The following is a 22,127-nucleotide window of genomic DNA, read 5'->3' as shown; positions in this document are numbered from 1 at the left end:
CAGAAGGCCTGGGTTCGATTCTCAGTCGAACCAATGTTTTTTTATTAATTATTTATATCCATCTTCTTCAATTTTTTGCTCACGGACAACGCTGATTTTTCGCACAACAAACGACGACGACCCCGACGCCGCAATTGTTACGAAGCGAGCTTTTTAGCGGTATCGCCCCGACCCCACGGGGTACAGACATCCCTTTCTGCCAATAATTCTTGACGCTATATACTCGAATACCAGCTCCAAGGAAGGCACTTGCCGGAACCCTGCACCTGTTCTGAAAACTCGGTTGCACGAAATATGCCTTCCTTAAATGCTTCAGCTATGCGCCAAATGCGCAGGCGGGTCTATGTCTTACATATTCGAGCAAGATCTGCAAGAACGCAAAGACATGTGTTTCCTTGCAGAACTTCAACTAAAATTTGTGGCACAATGAGCGGAATAGCCTTTACCGCGCTTTACACTGCTCCAACGCAATAAAAAAAATTGTTCGCCTCAGACATGACCTGCGGCAACTCAAGATTCATAGAATTCATACGCGGAGAAAAACACGACGATTTCTTCATAAGTACTACCCCTGTGGCTCCGAAATTTATCGGCAAAGAAACGCAACGTGTTGAAACGTCAGCGCAAGCCTTTCTCCTTTTTTTTTTTTTGGACCATGACAATCCAAGAGTTTTTGTTCAACTTGAATCGCTCGTCGGCCCACAAGGCAGTTAAAGCACTTCTGTGCTTTTTAAGGGCTACGGGCCTGTGTGAAGGCTTGTGAACGCTTGTGGCTGTTGTACAGTGCCACCGCCACATACGTGTCAATGCATTTATTGATCATTTCCTTTTTTTTCGCTCCCCTCTCTCTATCTGTTTCTCCCATCTCTCCACTCATTTCCCCTCCTCCCGGTGTAGGGTAGCCAACCGGGCTGCTGTCTGGTTAACCTCCCTGCCTTCTCCCTTTTGTGTTCCTTCCTTCCTTGAATTCTTCCTTGCCCGCCGGGAATGGACGATGGTATAGAGGGCTGACACTTCTTTACACCGCTCAGAATGGTCGATTCTTGTTCGTTTGAACTTCTCGCTGGCTGAACAGTTCACTAAAGATTAGTCTTCAGGCCACGTCAAGACAGATCATTGCGATGGTTTTCTCTTCTGCTTGCATATCGACGCTGGCTTGATGCTATATTTGCCCTCGAGTCTTAAAATCCTTACTTTTTCCCAAAAACTAACGGATTCCTCTGTTTGTGTAAGCTCGTCTCTTTGGCAACTTCGCAAACCCGTACTCCTTTCTCGGTGCAGGCATGTCATTTCTCGAAAGTTGTGCCGGAAAAGAATCTAGCCAGCAAGAACTGAAACCAGCTCAAGCGCCAAAGCGAGAGCTCTTAAGCATTCCGATCACGCCTCTGAAGCTCACGCGAGTTAGTGCTTGAAAACTTATTCACGTAGAGACACCACGCCAGCTGACGACATGCTTTCTATCGCTTTTGCCGTATTCGACACTAAACGTTTTTTTGGAAAGCTTTGTTTGTAAAATTGCGCCTCAATGGTGGAAACTGACTTCGTTAGATGTGACTCTGAAACAAAATCCGAGGGACGCGGCGGCCAAGAAAACGACATTTTCCGGTGACGTTAACCCGTCCCAAACGCCAGCTGTAATATGAAGTAAACGGTCGACGTCTGCAACTTCTAAACTCAAGTTTAACGCGAATGGTGAACTTGCCTACTTGCCTAGGTTGTAAGAACTAGCGTTCTTTGTGTTGTGTTTCGATGCGCTTTATAAATCTTGAGTTTCCGAAAAAAAAACTTTTTTGCCCGGCATGCATCTGTGTGCGACAAATTATTCCGATGGCATACGATATATTCGTTGTGTTTTTTGTTTTTTTTTAGACAACAGTCCATACAAGATACATGCCTGGAGCATGCGTTGATTTAAACCAACATGTGCACTGCGCGCCAAAGCTTCGGAGCAAACAATGAACATAAAAGATTTGCACATGTCAATGACCGCACTGTCAGTGCGGATCTTTAAATCTAAATGATCAGTCGTGCTTTCAGTGCTTCAAATTGGATTTTTTTTAGATTCAGTGTGCGTCATATTTGAAGCTTGTCAGAAAATGTAGACACGTAGAGTGGATCTGTTAAACCTACACGTACGACATCAACGCTCCTACAGATAACTCATACTTGTGACCAAAACGATATATTCCAGCCATGTTGCACGAATTTCCAAGTTGTCCCTCTGTATAGCTGAAACATGCTAGCCTGCGCAATATTACCATTGGGGAGACAAGCTGGTGAGAGCAGCTACATCTTATTTTGTATCAGCGTTTGTCGACGTTATCGTATGCCGGTCACAACATATGAGCATAAGTCGGCAAAGAAATTGGAGCTTACTCAGACTCAGTCAAGAAATATATGTTGCTCTGAGTGCTCACTCGGATTCAAATTCACCAGCACATTACTCAGCCGGACTCACTCAGACTCAGACTCACGGCTTCACCTGAGTCTGAGCGAGCCTGAGTGAGTCGACGCATGAGTCCGTTAGCGTAAAATTTGCTTGTTCGATCTTGGTGTCAATTCCCTTCAACGCATATATCTCACATAATCGGCGCTCTACGATACGTCATTTGATCTTGTGCCGTTTTATACGAGTTTATCAGTGATTTCAATCCAGTAAGGACATCTTTATGAAATACGCGACTTACACGAGATATATATGATGAACTTAACGTAGAAGAGTGTGAGGGGGAAGTCATGGCACCCCCCCTCCCCCAAATCACATCTCTGATCAATAAATACTGAGATGGCGCATGAACGCTAGTGCATTGAGGTATATGTGAATAGACTTGAGTATAAGCCTAAGCCTGTATAAGGCTGATAGTAAAGCTGAACATGAGTAGGTAGGACCATAGGTCGGCAATAACAAGTGGAGCTCACTAAGACTCACTCAAGGAACATATTTCGCGCTTAGGGCTCACTCAGACTCAGACTCACCAATATTTTCCTCAACCGCACTCACTCGGACTCAGACTCACTAAAATTTTCCTGAGCCGGACTGACTCGGACTAAGACTCACCAAAATATCACTCACCCGGACTCACTCAGACTCAGACTCACGGCCCGATCTGAGTCTGAGTGAGTCTGAGTGAGTCGACTTATGAGTGAGTTTGCCGACCTATGCATATGAGGCATAATTAATATAAACAACTTTGACAGAGATCTGTCTCGCTGATGAAAGAATTCTAAATACCGAACTTAGATCAGCCACAGTTTTTAGATGTAGACTCGACGTTTCGATACCCGTCCGGTCCTCGGGGGTTGGCTGCGTCGGTCGCAGAAGCGGTGCCGTTTTTCAACCTCTCACCCAAGTTCCTCCTTTCTATCGCTTCGCGAAGGCCTTATATACTATTTTACGGAGGAGTTTCGGTGCCGCCATATTGAGCTTTTAACTTTTTCGCTTTGTATCTTCAACAACGAAACCAACAGTGATACGGTAGACACATACGCATGAAATTGTTGGCTTGGCGCATCCGATATTTCATGACCATGTTATATTCAGGTCACGACATTAAAAAAAAACATTCGCTAAACAGCCCAAGATGGCGGCGCCCATGTGTGTAACGTAAAGTCGTCTATACGGTGGAAAAGGTTCCCTTGGGGTGGTTAATATTTGCGGGGGAGGAGGAGGAATAAACTTTATTAAGGGAAACCAGCAGGTTTAAGTGGCCGGGCCTAGGCCTCCCATGAGGGGACGTCAAGGGCTTGCCTCAACGCCGCCTCACGGGCGTGCTGGGTCGCCCAGGTTTGTTCGTCAAGAGCGGAGCTCCGCAGAGCCTCGCGCAGCCTCGACGAAAGGGTCGTGGTGTTAGTGTGTGTGTACTGTGCCGGGCACTCCCACAGCATATGCGAAAGCGTCGCTGGGTGAGTGCTACAGCACCGGCAGTTGGGTGTAGTGTACACGTCCGGGAATATGAGGTGGAGGCGGGCAGGGGAGGGATACGTGTTTGTTTGTAGTAGACGCAAAGTGGTGGCCTGTGCCCGGCTGAGCTTGGGGTGAGATGGGGGAAAGACTCGGCGTCTGAGGTAAAAGGTCTTAACGAGGTCATTGAAGGTATTCAGGTTGTCCCTGGTGTCCATCTCGTCTCCAGTAGCTCTGGCGCGGTTGACAAGGCCTCGCGCAATGGAGTGGGTGACCTCGTTGAGGTTGGGGAGGCGTGGATGGACAGGGCCCGCATGGGCGGGTATCCATGTCAGGGAGATTATGCTGCCTTTGGAGTGTGGTGCCTGGCAGAGGATGCGAAGCGCTTGAGGAGAGATGCGGCCTTTGCTGTAGTTAATGACGGCTGAGCGAGAGTCGCACACAATGGTGCCACAGGTGGGATCTAGAGTGGCCAGGGCGATGGCCACTTCTTCAGCCGTCTCGGAAGAGGAAGTAGTGACGCTGGTTGCATGGTGTAGGACTCCATCGCGTGTGGTGACAGCTACAAAACGTGTGCCTTGAAGATATTGAGCTGCGTCAACAAATGTGGCGCCAGGTACGTGGGCAAGGGCTTTTATGATGGCTCTAGCCCTAGCTTTGCGCCGGGCTCTGTTGTACTCGGGGTGCATATTTCTGGGGATGGGATCCGCGTGGATGGTGTTCCGAATATTCGAATACTCAAGAAGAAGCGTACTTGCCAGATTTATCTTATTGTCTATCATCGACAACTCGAAATGTAATACAATGTTAAGCTAGCGATTCCTGGTCGGCTAGTGCTCTTTTATTGCTTTTCTGCGTTGTATACGAAAACAAAAAGCACGCGCGACAGGCCGGCCAGCACGCGAGCCAGTACACGAGCCGCCGTTCAGCGATATGCCAGCCCATCTCTTTCGGGCAATGTACATTACGGTGACGCTAGTTTCTCACATTTCTCAAGCGTTCAGTACAAGTGCTTATCGCTTTGTTGCTAACGCACGCTGATGGTCTCCTGCGGCTCCTACATTAGAATGCTGGAGGCGCTAAACTCGTTGTTTGTAGACGCCGGCAGGCGGACCGATCTACGTCGTGCGACGCCCCGTCATCCGTTCATCCAGCCGCACTCGGAAGTTATTGGGTTCTGACACTCCGTAAATATTTATTCCCAGAACCGTCGATACCTCTTCAAATGGCTCCTCGAACGGAAAACATGTCTAGCGTCGCACTCTAGGCGCGCTCTTCTGGCGGAGTATTCTTGACGCGCGCCGCGTAAAAGCGATCAAGTACGTAAGAAGAAAGCGATTTCGAATTAAATCGTGCTTTCAAAGAAAAACCGCCGCGTTCGTTGGCTGTTTTTCTTTGAAAGTGAGTAATTGTGTACGCGTGTATTGACACATGGTCGACATAGAACAGGTGAAATCGGTTCGCTGCTGATGCGAAGCACTCTAATAGTCCTGTTTCTTGGGCGAGTTGGAAATTCATTCTCAAAAGGGTAGCGCTGGCAAACTCGTACTAAAGGAAGGTGCACGGACTTCTCTCTGTGTGTCCGTGTGCCTTCCTTTAGCCCGAGTTCACCAGCGCCATCCTTTTTAGACACTCTAATAGGACCACCGCACCTCCATCCAATTTAGGCAGACAGGTCATACGTGTTTATAGCCTCAAACAATAAAAAATAACAGTTTACACTCGTTGGGCATAGGTAACAGGAAGTTGTGTCTGTGCGAAGCGTTCCTTGTGGTCCTAACAAATTTTCTTCAATTTGTTATTACAGAAAGGCCACCGTTTTACTTATTTTTTTCGCACATTTATGTATGTACGTCAGAACTATGCAGACCAGAGTTGGCGCGTCGCATGCTATTGCAATAGGTTTAAACGTGCCCGCATATGTATCCACTCAGGCTTACAAACACATTGCATGCTCACCGAACGAACTAAGTAAACACTGCGTAATAAGAATATTATGAATGGCACACCGATACTAAGCGTACAAGTTTTTCAAGCATACTTATTTTGAAGTGAAAAAAATACTGATAAGTTGGATTTGCACAACTTCATTTCAACATAGGGTCTCTGGCCATACCCCTTGACATTAATAAATAAAAAAAGCATTAATATAGACATAGCTATGCAAAACGTATCTTTCTGTCTTTAAGAAACATCATACCGACGTATGAAGTACAGCAGCAACAGTGCTTGATCTTTTTCCTAGGCCTTCGGACAAAAGAGGTGTTCTGTGAAAACCTTACTTGAAGGGACACCTTTGCAACATATATCATTGCGCTCTCAAGAGCTCTTAATGAAAGGCTCCGGCTAATTTGTAAACAGAGAGGTCAGCAACGCAGGCACTTTTTTTTCTTGTTTTTTTTTTCAGGGAGACTTAGCGCTTATGCTGTTTATCCGTAACTTACACAGAACCGTAGTTAAAATTCCCAACTGAGAGTCGTCTTTACGATTTTTTGCGTTTTGTTATTTAATTTCATGTTTTTTTCTGAGTTACTACGTGGGGTCCATAGATATATATGCGCTAACACTGGCACAGTTCCAAGTCTACACAAGATGTAGGACGGCATACTTCGAAAATGATAGCGCTAAGTAGTCCACTCGATGAAGCGTACACAAAGGGCAGACACTAAGTTTAGCAATGCAAGTATACAGCTACAGTGCACCTCGTCCACAAGACGTTAGAGGAAGAAAGCCATGCTATTTGCCTGAAAGAGTCCTGTTCTGTTTTGCCATATAAAACAGCGTTTACAAATCGCACAATGCTTTTCTTTTTTATAAACTTACGGATTGCGTTCAACAAAAATAACGTGGCCGCTGATCGCGTCACTCTAGCGTCACATGCGAGCGTCTTTATGGCTCGTGCTACAAATAAATGTCACCGTACACGTCGCTTCACTCACCCATCTCGTCGATCTTAGGCGTCAGCGCCAGTGTGATGCCGATGAGCAGCAGGGCGATGGTGAGTATGACCGCACTCACGGTCACCACGATCATCTCGGCTTTCTTGTCACGCTTGCCGCCTCCATCCTGACTGTCCTCGTCCTCGTCGTCTTCCTCGCCGGGCTTTCGCTTCAGCTTCCGTTTTCTCTTGTTCTTGCGCTTTCGCTCGTCCCTGTCGGGCGGTGCCAAGCCGGACCAGGCGCCCTCGGAGCGCCCCGTGGCCACGGTGTCGCACTCGGACGCGAAGTCGTCGTCGACCTCGACCACGAGCCTGCTGCTCTGGCAGCGACTCGCCGCTGGCTCGTCCGACCGGGAGGACCGGCTGTGGGTCGACGAGTGACGGTGGTGGTGGTGCTTGCGCTGGCGCCGCTTGTGGCGGTGCTTGTGATGACGGCGCGGTTGGCTGTCGCTGCGCGAGAGCTCGCCTTCTTCCAGGGCGGACGACGCCGCGGACGCGTCCTGTCCTAACCACGCCGCGACGCGGCTGTCCCTGTCGGTGGCGTCGTCGGCACCGTCGCAGTCGGTGATCACGATACGGCACTCGTCTCCTTTGGGCATCTTCGGTTTGGCGTGGCCCTCGCTGGGCGTTCGGACGTCGACGACCTTCGGGCAGTCTTCGGCAGCTTTGACGGCGACAGCCGGGGAGCTCATCGCTCCCCGGTGCAACTGGACGCCGCTTTCCCGCTGGGGAAACTTCTGTTCGGCTTCTCCTCGGAGAGCGCTTTGTCGGTCGACGTGGTCGTTCGGCGGCAATGTCATAAAACTTGGGTCTCGGTCGTCGTCGTCGTGGTCTCTGCTAAGTGGTGGCGACACTCGTTGTTCGGTAACTGTGCGATCGGAGGATGCAGGTCACGTCCCGGCGCAATGCCCAAAGACGGCAGCACTGAAGCACGCTTTCCAAGCCGCATGTTCCAACCATACCACCATCGGAGTCTCTTCGCGCCGCTTTTCTTTCAATCGATGATCATTAAAACCGCCCCCGCGCGGCACCTCCGGTGGCTCTTGAGCGTCGATTAGGCTGATTGACTCAAAGTTCTTACCGTGAAGATTAACAGCAGCAGCTCTGTTATCCGCCTGTCTAACAGATAGCGCCACCCTTGGGGGAAACCTAATTGTCGTTTCTGGCGGTGGCGACACTTCGGGGGAACGATCGCACTCTTGCGAGTCACGTTATTTCCCAAGCGCGCAGTGCGTTACCCCTGATGACCTGTTTTCTTCCTGGCGCTTTCGTTGGATCGCTCGCTATCTCTCGCGTCTTTTGTTTGAACGAGGGATGACCGAAAATGAGGTCGTTACTGGGAAATTATGTGTCATTTTCATCAGAAAACATACTTGAAGCAGACTTTAGGCGAACCGTTCATGCGTATTGTTTTTTTTTCTGTTACCTCGTCATCCTCACTGCCCCCTTATATATTGCTCGGCCTCCTCCGGCTACGTTGCGAACGTAATCGCAAAATCAATATTGCCTCCCTAATCTACTCGTTGATTTGAGGCGCCATTTCCATCGTGAGCGCAAAGTATTACCTATAACTGATAAGCGGCCCGTCTTTTTTTTCCGTGACAGGCACCGTTTATCGGCTTTCTAGCTGCTTTGGCTCACTAATATGCTTTATCCTTAAAGGCTACCTGATTCTGCTACCAAGTGCAAAGCACTGATAAATTTCCTTTGTCTACTTCCCTTGTATAATCTCGCGCCTGTTTTCCTTAAGGGCGTAAAAAATGGGCTTGCTTAGCGCACTTTCCTGCGCGTTTATCTTGATAATATGAAGCAGAATAAAAAAAAATATCGGAAGCAAGCTCAACAAAGAGAAACCAGTCCCGCTGGGTTTCCTTTTTCCTGTTTCCGCTTCCTGTCGTGAAGGGTTCGCGGCAGTTATTCGTCTTGATTACGGCGACCTGTCCGTTGCACTTCGAACACTTCTTTTTTCAGATCTGTTTGTTTATTTACTGTACCTCCCCACTACTGTATCCCTTAAATCAGTATATCTTAATTCCCGTACCCTGCCTGGCTTCTTCAAGAACAGTGACTTGATTCCAGTACAAATGTATTTCGCATAGAATTCTTTATTTTACGTTGCAACAACGAAAACGATTTACAGCATCGGATACCTTTAGCGAGCAGTGGCCACTCTATGTGTTCACCCTAGCTTTCTTATTTAAGAAATATCTAGAGAAAGTACAATCTGTTTCTCAGGGCTCTCCTGACGCTTTTCGCTTACATTCACAATCAAATCAGCTATGATTCAGAGTTGGATAAACGTTTCGTAAAGGAACTTCCACGAGTAGCCGCCTACACAGCCAGCGAGTACGTACCTTTTACTTACATCTACGAAAACAACAACGAATAGAAACTAAATGTAATAAATACGTTACTGATTCCTTTGCGTTCTTCAATCTGTGTTTTCAGCTTCTACAATGATACTTGCATTATACTGTTATTCCACAATGTGGACACGCTTGCTTTATAGGTGAGGATATCCAAGCAACAACAACGAAGGCAATGAAAAGGGAAACCTGTAACACAGACAGCAACACGTTTAGTGAAGCCTTGAAACGCTAAAAGGGGGGGGGGGCAAAGAAACGAATCGCTTGGACTTCAGCTCTTATCGATTTCAGCAGGTCGCTGGACCGTTTGCGCTCGCTCGCTCACTCTCTCTCTCTCTATATTTTTATCGAAGTAGATTTTACGGGCGTCCGTGTTGGTTCTCCTGCCAACCTGACTTTCCTCTGTTCACGTGCGCCCCTTATTCTCCTCACTGACAAGAGCGGAGTCGGGCGCCTGCCTCGGTTCCTGATCGTAAAGCGCCGAGACAACAGCGGTTGCTGACGTCGGCTTGGCTAGCTACGACTTCGAATCACCCTCTCCACACGCTGTTCTTAACCCTTCTTCCCGGATTTTGTTTCGCTCTATTGTGAAAGAACGCATACGACTCCTGGCTGTGTTTCTTTTTATGCGCAATATACAAGTAAAAAACGATAAAACGAATAGCTTTTCTACCGTATGTTATATAGAGATGTTGATGACGTTTATTCCAATGCGTTCGGTACTGAATCAGCGCCTACCGTAGTTTCAAGCAATCTTCAAGAGTCACTCCTCATTTGGCCTGTTGCCAGCTTTCAAGAAATAAATCCGTCCTTATTTTGCACTGGCTGAACAAAGTACGTAATTGAGACGGATAACACGTCACCCTTCTCGACAAAAGCTTGGAGAAACGTTGGCCGATATTCAAAGCGTGGGTTAGAGTACGAGGAGAAAACTGTTGCAGGGAATAAATATATTCGCCTTGCAACTAAACGATCTTGCCAAATCGCGGCGATTGACAAACTCCAGTGATCGCTCTCGGATCGTTCGCTCGTTCAGTCAAGCTGTGCTTTTGCAGTTTGGAGGCATCTATCTCTATATTCCTCTCAGAAATGTCTCGTCTCAAGCGGATAGAGCTGCGCGCGATATTCCCAAGACAGCAATGTCTCACTACACCTAACAACTCCCTCACTTCGTGAGCTAGATGAACGATCGCTACATTTCGAAGTTGACGCCACGCCAGATATACACTAACACACTCGAAAAGCTGAATGAAGAGTTCACATTCGTCTTGCGAGGCCTCTCTTCTTGTTTTTTAAATCAGTTTCTTCCCTAACTCCAAGAGTTCGCTGAAATGCGGAAGTCGGTACAGGAGGAGCGATCGCTGGGAATATCTGTGCCTTGTCTCCCTCTTTTTTGCACAACAAAGGACGCTGCGCGCCTATGGCGCTTGGGACTCGCAGAATTGGAGTTCCCGTGGCCCCCCCTCTTATAACTGCTGTGAACGGTAGGGAGGCCGACCAGGCTTGAAAAGCTTTGTAGGCCGACCCGTCTCGTCCTCTGGGGCTGCCCGGGTGGAGCGATAAAACGTGTCGTCTCCCTCGAAGCACTTTCGGGCACGTGGTAGCTTCACGCACGGATGCACTAGCACAGAGTCGCGCACTGCACACGGCACGTACGGAGCAACGCACTCACGAGCAGCAACAACCGAGCGAAAGCAAAAAAAAAACACAACCTCGACGCGCGCACACCTCAGTTCACCGGTGAAGGGTTCTATATTTCTTCTTCTTGCTTTCCGGCAATCTCTCCCCGCTTTCAAACTGGTCTCGTTGATGTAACGTCGGTGATCGCCGACAGTGATGCCGGCGTAATGATCGCGTTTCGATCTCCTGGCTTCTCTTCCAAAACGACACGGTGTATTTCCTTCTCGCTCGTAAAGATCGTTTTCTCTTTCTCAAAAACGAAACGAGTCAGGCGTTGGTCGGCGTTCGTTGATCGGGCATGGTTAGTTTAGGTCACTGGCCGTTAGCTACTCCCCGAAGCACTCGTAATACTTAACTTTTTGTGTGTGTCCACCTTCCTTAGGAGACCGCAGTTGGAGAAACGCTTACGTGCGCTACGTGACTACACAGATAAACGTCTGACATCGCTAAGTAACGCTGTGTGGCCGCGAGCGCATCGGAATATTGCGTGCTTCAGAAACGTGTTGCACAACTTCGTTCGGCACAGCGAATGATCGATGTTCTTTTTCCCAAAAGAAGCGGCATACCTGGCCCCCATTTCGAAAGCAAATATTTCGCTGATAGCGAAGGGACCATTACAGAAGCGTCCGAATGAATTCGCATTTATGATTCACATAACCCTTGTGTTTTATCTGACTGTGTAAAGTAAAGAGCGGAGCAAAGGGAGTACAGGGCTTCGATTGCAATAAAATGTTTTAGCGAGGTGTAACACTCCTGTATACAAGATTAAGCGCAAGGGCCCATACAACTCTTTCACTACTCTGCCTGGACAGCGGTGATTGCGACAAATTACCTGATTCTCTGGACAAATACAAATTTGAGCTGACACGCCACTCCCGTTACTTAATCACATTCTGGTAGAAGCTGCCGACGTTCAATAGCAAGCGCAGTGCAGCTGTCACTAATGGCTTCTCGGCAAAAGGTTGGTCGTTAAAATTATTATTCAGCCTTTTGCAGCGCAAAGAGAGCAGGTAAAAAGCCACAGCTTTTTTTTGTTTTTTACTGTACGTACTGTTCACAACTTTTAAACCTAAGTGTCACCAGTTCTGCGCGTTTCAAACTTTCGAGAAGAGAAGCCAACTGGACTATAAGCTATTCATGTAAGGTGCTTCTCCACGCCTTTTGGGATGCAAGCCAGCACCAACCAGGTCAAAGGCCAAACCTTTCGCAGCTATTACGCGAATCGCTACGGTGAAACAAGGTTGCAGAAAGTCATTATGAGGCCCTATCGATTACACTGCACAGGTTTCACGCAGTTTCAGAGAGAAGCCGTTGGCCGAAACGTGCCCCCGCAAGTGAGCTCTGAGCACGTTCCCTCGAGGCTGGTTTGATTAAGCACACTGGGGACACGAGTGTGCTCTTTTCAGCGTTTGCGAGAAACCAGAGCCGATGTGACAAAATGACCCCGGAATGCAGTCACTATACCTTTACAAATCGCTACCATTGAGTCGTCCTCTTTTGACGGCTTCCTCTCAACGGCCACAGGTTAGCCTGAGAGTAAATTAGGATTTGGTATTCTTTCTTCAGCGTGGCTCCGGGTTCACAGTGTAGCAAGGAATGCGCAAGATGCTCATCGCGAAGGTATCGTGGGTTCTGTTCCAGCAAAGCCGGCTTGCGGCGTCGCAGACGCTTCGTCGGTTTCAAACACAAGCTACTGCGCGCACAACACACACTGATGCGTCGACCCGCTGTCGGTTTACTCCACGAACCGTCGTCGCACACTTGGTCGAACTTTCCGGGATGCCAGATCCTCTTCGAAAAGTCTTAAAATGTGCTGGTTGGAACGCTACTGTCACTTCCAGGTGTTCCTGAAGGCGGAGACTAATATTTAGCACACAAAAATGCGCGGAACAGGGAGAAGCGTGCAATTACGGGCAGCGGAGCTCGTTGCGTAGGCTCCAGCTGCCGTTTAATACACGGTTCGCCTGTCGCGTGCAGGAGATGTCGTTCAGGAAAAAAATGGCTGCCCCGAAATAGAAGCGGTGCGACTGATACCTCAGCGCAGCTTCCTTGAAGAGCTTTTCTGGTGCACAACGCCGCAGAAGTTTCTCGGATGCTTGACTTAACAAAACTTTGCTCAGTCGTGCGCTGTCTTTCTTCCGAGTAGGAATGCAGGAGCTCTCCTGAATGTCGCAGTCTCTTGAGCATGCGAGGGTCCAACGCCTGAAGAGATGCCGTCAGGATCTCAGCTTCGGTTGCTGTTTCAGGTTCGGAAGCAGTCAGGCGCACTCGATTTGGCTTTCGCGGTGATGCGGGAGGCGGCTGCAGTTTTCTGGGTTTCCGGGTTGTCTGGGAGGAGCTTGCACCACGAGGTGAGGTCGGGGAACCGCGTTACGACGTTCGTAAGACCCGTTGTTAGAAACCTTGTCTCCTGCAGTCAATGCAATTCAAACTACAGCCCGAACTGCCGAGACACCCGTGGCTACGTTATACGATGTCACGCCACGACATGCACTTGAGAGCTGCGTTTTCTCTGCCTCCGTTCTTCCGCACGGTCAAACCGACCGTAGAGGCGAATGGAAGTCACATCTTAAAATCTTCATCAGGAACTTCCTGGTATCCAAGGCGAAGGGAGATGCTTGGAGATGCGGTCAGAAGGCGCATTCCCCACTCCTCGTTTCCAGCGGTGGGGACGGGGAGCGGGCCTCGCGCGCACTCCGACAGGCAGGTAAGCGCGCCGATCCGCGAGTGGCAGCGCAGCGTCCGCGCGCGCTGTGCGTGCGTCAAGACCCGAGCGGGGTTCGTTCGGCAAGTGCGCGGGCCCGGGGCCCGAGCGCGCGCGCGTTCGAATCGATCCCGCCGGGAAGAGGAGCGGGCGAGCGCCGCCGCAGCCTCAGCCGTTGGCTGATGCTGCTGCTGCTGCTGCTGCGCCGGAGGCCGCTGTTGCGCTCTCCCCGAGCCCGGTGGTCCCGTATGACGCAAGAGAAGCAGCAGCCGCACAGGTGCGCGGTCTCTCCACAGCTCTGCCCAGACACGGCCAGTTTTTCTGAGATTCCAAATATAGTCTCGGAAGTGCAGTGCACGGACTGCGCCGTGGGATGCACCCATTTGTGCGGCTTGAACCAGCGTGTAATTTAACCCCAGTTTTATTGCTATATAGATGTGCAAATGTATTTAAAATCAACTACAAAATGAACATTCAATGATATATGGCTTATTCGTGTTTTTTTCGATTATTCATCGTTCCGAATCGTTTATATTAATTTGATTCTGCATAAAATATACAAAAGCACTTCCTAGAGCTTTGGCGGGGACTGCTCGGAGCTTGTGGAAACTGTTCCCAATAAATTTTGCTCTAACAAACCCAAGGCTGTTGCGAGAGAACGATTTTTATTGAGCAAGCACATTCGAAAGATAACTACTTCCATTCGTTTGATAAGGGTGCACGCTTTGAAGACGCCTACGAATGCATTTTCTCGATTTCGGCAAAACAATGGGCTATTTGCGCAAGTTTAGCACTGAAATAAATGATGCGCCGTAGCGCAGTTGTACGCATAGCTCCTTCGAAAAACGTATTATTTTATGTATATTTGTTGACACGCTGCTTGCATGCACTACCGTTGTGTTCGTGAGGAACCGGATAATGAAACCAGCCTTGGAAATGACCTAGTTGCGAACCGATATAAATGCACGTATGAAGAAAAAAAAGATAAAATGTTACCTCTGCAAATAAAATCCACATGAGGTGACGGCTACTACTCTTCACTGCAGCAGCCACATTCCTACGGGGAAAAAAATTGAATGTAAAAAATCGTAGGTGGTAAAAATCTGTGAAGTCCTTTCCACTACCCGAACCCTAACCAACGAGCGCAACTCTCCCTTTTGTTGCTTTCCACTACGTCATTTTTAACAACGCACATATTAAGGACGTTAAGCCTCTTAATTTAAAAGCGGTTCTTTTAAAATATAAATGTAACTACAATGAAGTCATGTTCATGCAATCTTCACGTAAACTGACGACTAAAACCTGTCGTCTAAAACTTGTATCATCCAAAGCAAGCCCTTAAGAGTGTAAAAATAAGCGTACTCGCTGACGAACTCAATAGCAAAAGGTTATTGTGTCGTCGAGGGTTGTTGCTCCGAATGACGAGCAATCCGCAACATTGAAATAGCTCTACTATGATAGTAGCGCAGGCTAAAGACAGAGATGACAGAAAAGGCACACTCGACGCAACACTTTCCTGCGCTACTATCAAGGAAAAGGCAATAACAGCAAGCCCACTTTGCCCATCGTCACTGAAGTAGCTCGTCACCTTGTTGTGAAGTTCCTACTGCAGAATCTGCATGGCGAGCGTCGTTGGAGTGCAATTAAGCTAGTATGTACACTGGAAAATAAGTGTGTGATTTTCAGAAATACCAACACAAAAGTTAAAACACGATCACATTAACCATATAGAGGAATACTATAAGGAAAGGCTGGGAATTTAGCCGCACCTTAGACCGGCTGGCCACCCTGCGCTGGAGAAAGGGTGAAATGGGAATCAACGAGAATAGAAAAGAGGCGCTACAAACAATACAATAAAAGAATCGAAAGGAGAATACGACACTGCTTTAAAGCCTGCCTTTAAGCCCGGATTTCCGTATGAAATGTTTCAACGCCTTCTGAGCTGTAGACGGTCTCGGTCAGTGTTCCAAAACCGTGTTGCAGGAGCTAATCGCGGAGGCGATGGCCATGGTGCATTACTTCACTTTACCGCTCCCAGACGGCGACACCACCCCACCGACCATGAGGACTGTGAGAGGAAACTGACAGATACAAAAGGCCCGTTTGCAAAGCCTCCAAAGTGCGTTTTTCTCGCGCATGTATATGCACATGTAAATTTCTCGCACATGTATATTCATGGTATAAATGTCATTGTGTGAAACGCAGAACCAGCGACCATTATTCGGCTACATATAAATCCATTTACCACAGTATGTTTGCAGAAAAAAAGAACTGCAAGGAAACATTTTTGCGAACTGAACATCTTTACACATATTAGAGAAAATCACAGTGCCTTAAAAATAAATAAAAGTAGCGTTAACAGTCTCATCTACTCCTTGCACACTATACGTTCCGTCATAGAACGCTAATTCGCGATTTTACCCGGCGAACATTTCTTTTGTTTTTATTATTACTAAAGGATCCTTGCGTTGAACAACAGTGAGCTGAAGCCTATATAATTATTTCGAGCCACCTTGGCTGACCAGCTATGGGCCGTCCAGCAGGCCCGCGGAGCGGCCGGCAGGCTTGGTCTGACGGTCCCGACGTGGGAGTCGCCCGCTTCGCGCTGACGCGCGCCTTGCAGGACCCAAATAAAGTTTTTCAACCAACCAACCAACCACTAGCAAAACATGTCGTCATCTTGACCATTCTCTAAGTATAGGTGCTGAAGAATTGGTAATTGTAATAGTAGTTAATGAAGTTAATCCGCACCCTGGCAATTCTATTCAGCCATAGAGTGAAAAAGCCGAAGCAACCTGTAACTGTTCACTAAAATAAAGTCGTCGTTTTCGCGTCTATCATAAACAATAAGCGGGCTTGAATAATTATCTGTGAACTAATGAGCAATAATTTTCTAACACATATTCGTTCGACATATAAAACGACCTAATACACTAAGTACCAGTACAGTGGGGCGCTCTTTCGATCGTTCCGTCCCTGTGATTATGTAGATCCTTGTAAAACGTTTACTGCGTCCGTTCTCCTGCTATAAGGTAAGGACAGTTAAAATCCAAAGGGCAGTGTATTTATTGCCATACCACTTTTGTCGTTTACTTTACCGGATTTCTTTAAAGCCGGTACTGTGTACTATCGGCGTCCAATGAAACCCGAACAGCGGCAAGCATTCGCACTGGTATAGTGCTCGCCGTCCAGTCGTCACCATGAACATGCGCGCGCATCCCGTTTGGCAGCACTGCGCATATGCTCGCCTGTCCATGGTGATACCTGGACGGCGCGCACTGTACCACTGTGAAGGCTTGCCGCTGTTCGGGTATTATTTGACGCCGATAGTACATGGACCGTGCACCACGTCATGCTCACACATTACTTGCCACTGACGCTTATAGAAAATTTGGAGTGGTTGAAGGAATGTAAGAATGGGCTTGTTGGTGGTGATGTACCGCGAAAGTTGCAGCTCACTAAGAATGACTCTGACGAAGAAAGTGAAGACAGGACATGGAGCGCCCTGTCTTCACTTTCTTCGCCGTGTCCTTTCTTGTGCGCTGCAAGTTTCACCGTGTATTGGACAGCTTCTCCGGTGATTTGCCGGCAGCTCCAGACTAAGAAGAGATTAGAAAACGCGAACGACAGATTAATAATTATGAACGAGCACACTTGCACTGAATGTTTTTTAAAGATGTCCTATTGAGTGCGGTTTGCCCAACAGATTCCAAAAATTCATTCACTTAAAGGGACACTAAAGGCGAATAATAAGTCGGCGCTGATTGTTGAAATAGCGGTCCAGAAACCTCGTTTTGTGCCTAGGAAGTGCTTATTTTGAAATAAATTCACGTTTAATGGTCCGCATCTCGTTAGCACGCTTCAAATCACCCGCCTGAAAGCGGCCTTTCTGACGTCACTGTTGCCGTGCCCAAGGTTTCCCGCCTTTACTGCGCGGCGGCGTGCACTGGCGGCGTGCACCATTCGGGCATCCGGCAACATGACATGTATGCGGCATTTTGTCTAACTTCTTGTCAAAGCGACTTTCATGAGCGTGCAAAACACGCGCGGTAGTACGCGATACCGAAACTATCACTGAGACGCGAGCGCGCGAACAAATCCGGGCGTCGGGTGAAAGGCAGTTCGGCGAAAACGGAATCTTTGAACCACGCGCGCCATCCCCCATGGCAACGCCAACAAGGTTTTTTAAAGACGATAGTCTTTCTTGGGGAACTTAAACGCAGAAATTTTGGTCTGTCTTTCTGTTTGTCGGCACGTCCCTCGATTCAACCACTCGGCCAAAGTTGAACCACTTGCCCAAGGGCCAGCCATCGTGAACGGCTGACTAGGTTCATACTTGTGTACATTGTTGATCAAAAAGCAAACATTACGCACATCTGAGGCGCAACATCACTAGGTAAGCATTAGGCGGTGTGTTCCTTTAACAGAAAATACATAGATACGCAATTTTAAAGACCTTGATGGTATGCGTTTAACGTTGAGACAGTAACGCGTTTATTAAAAGATTGCCACAGCTGAAGCGATCAGCGCTCCAAGCCGAGCAAGCGCGAGCGCCAACAGCCACCGTCTTCGTCTTCTTCTTTCGCAGGCGTTCTTGTCTGCGCCGTACCATGTTACAAATCACTCCCCCGCGGAAAAGGAGCCATCCTGGCGACCTAAGGAACAGGTACAGCTGGTGGGTCATAATGCGGCTTCAGTCGATCGACGTGAACAGTCTCGCGGCCGCGACGACGGCGGCCCGTAGATGATTGAACAGGCTCAATCATATAGTTAACTGGGGATGCTTGACGTAGGACGCGGTAGGGGCCTTCGTACTTAAGCAGTAGCTTTGTGGAAAGGCCAGGAGTGGAGGAGGGAACGCGAAGCCACACCAACGTTCCAGGCGAATACGACTGAGGAGGCAGGTTTTCGTCGTGACGGTCCTTCTGGCCCTACTCGCCCTACAATGTTACAACCCTAGTTTCTTAAGCTGCGCTGAAAATGCGACTGCGCTGAAACTTGTCTTCCTCCGTGCCCTCTGCACAAGCTCATGTTGTGTTTCGGTTTCGGTTCAGTATTGCATTGTACGAATGACAGGGGGCGCCGCTCTGGCATTGCTGTTTTATCCAGGCGACGTGTAAATAAAAGAGTGTGTGGAGAGTACTCGTTGAGTGCGGACGTTTCTTCTCCTTCGGCGCATCGCGCCAAACAGCGTGTTCGGGCTGGCCGGCGTCCCCACCGGTCGCGTTGGTCACCGCCGGTCTTCGCCTGCCGCTGCGCCGGGAGTACCAGCCCGCTACACAGCACTCGTGTTTCCCGACGTATTGCCAGATGGCGTCCATATCTCACGCAGCGCCTTTTCTATCGTCTTTAGACGACATTTGCAGCGAAGCACGCAGATACGCGGCCAATTTTTTCTTCATGAATCAAACAGCAACAAACGAGCAGCATTTTATTACGTCTCTTGATGCACGGAAGGTTCGTTTTTATTACAGCTAGTATGATTACTAGTGATTAATTGTAGTCAGACGCTCTCACGTCATCGGGATCATTTCCAAAATGTGCCGCTCGTGGCGCTCATCGTGTGATACATTTAGCTTAATTTCTCGGTAAGTAGGGCACTGCTGTTGATAATATTGCCGTTTCATACGTTGTCATACATTGAGCTTTCACTCCGACATAAATTGTTATTTGCCTTTAGTGTCCCTTTAACAGACTGTGTGTTCGAGGCGGCTCCATAGGGCAACAGGTTTTGAAATGGTTTGGACTTCAACTACAAAAAAAAAAAAACATGAACAAGACGTAAAGTTCCTCATATTCTGGGTAACTTATCTGCTAGGTTACCTTTGTCACGTGTGTTCTATACTGAAGGAAATACCAACCTAACCCAGATCCCCTCTAACAACGTAAGCCCCATGGAAGCAAATGCCAACGAAACGCTGATATTCGCTCTTCACTTCTTTCTTATCGGTGCACCGTTCTTGCTGCGAACTACAGAAACGGGCTCAGAATCACTGACGCAGCGATCCAATTGAATCCAGAGTTTGCGATAGCTTCGAGGCAAGACGATACGGTCTTAACTCACGGTGGGGGTCTTACGTACTTCTTTTATTCGTAGTGCTTCACTTCGAAATTGGCGTACTTTTTTTTTTCATGCAGTGTTGTTTTCGTCCCGTTGGCCTGCTGACCGATGCGTATCTATACAACGACCAACGAAAGAGAAACGTTCGGTGCGGCGATACTTTTCTGTGTGCGTTCACACTCCCAAAAGCATACACTTCCCGGTACCTTTGTGTCTCTGTTTGGGTCGAATACCTTGGGACAAAACTGATGATACAGAATCGGCTTTAAAGCTTGAAATTACAGTCCATCGCCGAGCGAAACGATCCTTTGCTGAGTTGTCAAAGCATCGCCAAGGGTTATTTTTCTCCGCCTGGTCTTGTTAGGAGACCCCTAAAACGTCGAGAAAGCACTTATAAACCCTTTCATTATTTTTTCATTGCCCTTTGCTTTCTTCGGGCAACGTGACGGATGTCCTTCGAAAATAGAGCGCACCGCCCTAACTCCTCGGTATTTTCCTCACTTGCTGCCCCAATCACACGAGATACTGTTGCGGGTAACACACTACACAACGCATCCATCTTACCTCTCTTCATGTGCTGGCAACAAAATAAAGATTTTTTATTTTTGTACTTTAGAAAGAGAAGGTGTCGAACAAGTGGCACAGAACTTTCGGCGAGTTTGTAGGGGGTCTTCTTTTCTTCCCAAAGATCTACCGGTTTTATTTGATTATCCCTCGAAAGTTTCGATGATTCGGAGCGAGTTCCGCTTTGCACATGAAAGCCGAGAAATTGATTCAACGTCTATTGATCCCGGCTACTGAGAATAATGAATATTTTGATGGCGCCTTTATGTGCTTGAGAGACGCCGGGAGCGAAAAAATTCTATGCGGTACTGCATAAATCCCACATATCTTCAGATCTTCTGACAAAAAGAAAAATAGACTGGTGAGGTTGCTTATCTGTAGTTCTTTTCTCTTCTTCGCTGTTTTTTTCTTTTTTTTTATCACTTGAAGTGTACTAGGTAACAGGCAATTCCTCCAAGCCAAACTTTTTATACTACTCCCTTCTTTTTCCCTAAAAAATTCCGCCCGCCTTTAGACGGGCGCATCTGTGGTTACAATCATACGCATCCAGCTGCAAATTCTCAGAATGTTATCGTTGTTATGGCCAGCGTTTGGCGCATTTTATGAAGGAAACTGTCCATTTTAAATTGGCTGTGCGAGCCTCAATAACGAAAGCGATGGGCAGACAAACAACGGCTTTAACTATTTAGAAATTTCCAGCAAAAAAGAAGTGGGCACGACTCACAACTCTTTTTGTTTTCTTTTATAAGCACTGCTTAACGTTATGGGGTCGCATTCGTTAATAATATGTCAAGTATCAAGCATATATGGTTTTCATAATCACGATTCAGCATGCCACTGGAGCGATATCGTTTTAGGATTGCGTTTATTACGTACGTATATATGGCGTTTCACTACGTAACTTTGCATTTCTTTACATACTGCACAGTCTGTTAGCGCGTGTTTGCTTTCTAAAGTTTCGCAACTATAGGTGAGATGCAGTCGTTGCGTGAGAAGCACGACTTCTCACACACCAGCGTAGCTTTTCACTAAGTTTCTTTATTGTTATCTGTTCTTGAATTGCGCGTTAATATAATTGGCTAAACCGCACCCAAAGCGGATAGTTCTAATTTGAGAATAGCTCGCCTTTAGACAGCTACACTCGAGGCACTCGCATTACCAACAGTAACCATTTCAGTGGTATTCTGCGAACAGCTGAAACGAAGAACGATAGCGCAGTGTATTCGTTCTTTGTTTCCTTGCCATAGAAAGTTGGCGTGTTAATATCTGGAAAATGCTATACAGCCTACACGAACGCATATTCCTAAAAAGGACGCGCTTGCCGGCATCTCTTGCAAGGGCCGATGCACCTGCATCCAACATCCTTTTCCTCCTCCTTTGTATCTGTATCGTAAATACTTCATGCGGCCCAGGGTTGCCAACGGTGGCTACTTTTCGCCAAATTGGCGAATTTGAGAGGCCCGTGGCGACCTAAAATTATGAGTGGCGACATGGCGAATTTTTGGCGATTTTCGGCATAGGTCTCCACTAAGTTATGCATCCTAAGCTCAGTGTCTTCCCAACAAATTAGCGGCAACATTCTCTGTATTCTTCTTGGTTTTAGACCCACGAGTAGAATGTGCACATTACGCGTCATTCGGTATGTCCGTCCTGTAACTCGTGTGTATCTCCTCAATTCATCTAGATACAGGAGGTACTGCAGCGGCCCCTAGCGACATTCTAGCAACATGTAAGTCAGCAGACTGCCTTGCATACCGCGCCTTGCATACCTTTAAGCGGACTGCCTTGTATACCTTTAAGCTTCGCTAAAGTTTCGCTTCTGAAGGGGCTAGACGACGGGTTGGCCGCGTCTTCCGACCATTTGTTCAGCCAGAGCTCCAATTGTTCTGAATAGCTTGGCGATTTATTCACTG

General features: G+C 47.8%; 1 protein-coding gene across 1 annotated transcript in view; it reads right to left on the bottom strand.

Annotated features, from left to right (window-relative positions):
- LOC119394137 (uncharacterized) overlaps window positions 1–13,265 on the bottom strand; it is a 103,131-nt gene extending 89,866 nt beyond the window's left edge. Inside the window, exon 1 of the mRNA XM_037661392.2 lies at window positions 6,841–13,265. Within this exon, the coding sequence (XP_037517320.1) occupies window positions 6,841–7,639 (799 nt within the window). The 5' untranslated portion in view covers window positions 7,640–13,265. The remainder of the gene's footprint in view (window positions 1–6,840) is intronic.
- Between the last annotated feature and the right edge of the window lie 8,862 nt (window positions 13,266–22,127).

This window comes from Rhipicephalus sanguineus, chromosome 5 (assembly GCF_013339695.2).
Source record: "Rhipicephalus sanguineus isolate Rsan-2018 chromosome 5, BIME_Rsan_1.4, whole genome shotgun sequence".
NCBI classification, from domain to species: domain Eukaryota; kingdom Metazoa; phylum Arthropoda; class Arachnida; order Ixodida; family Ixodidae; genus Rhipicephalus; species Rhipicephalus sanguineus.
The sequence above is the reverse complement of the archived record's forward strand: the minus strand, read 5'-3'. Positions and strand labels throughout refer to the sequence as shown.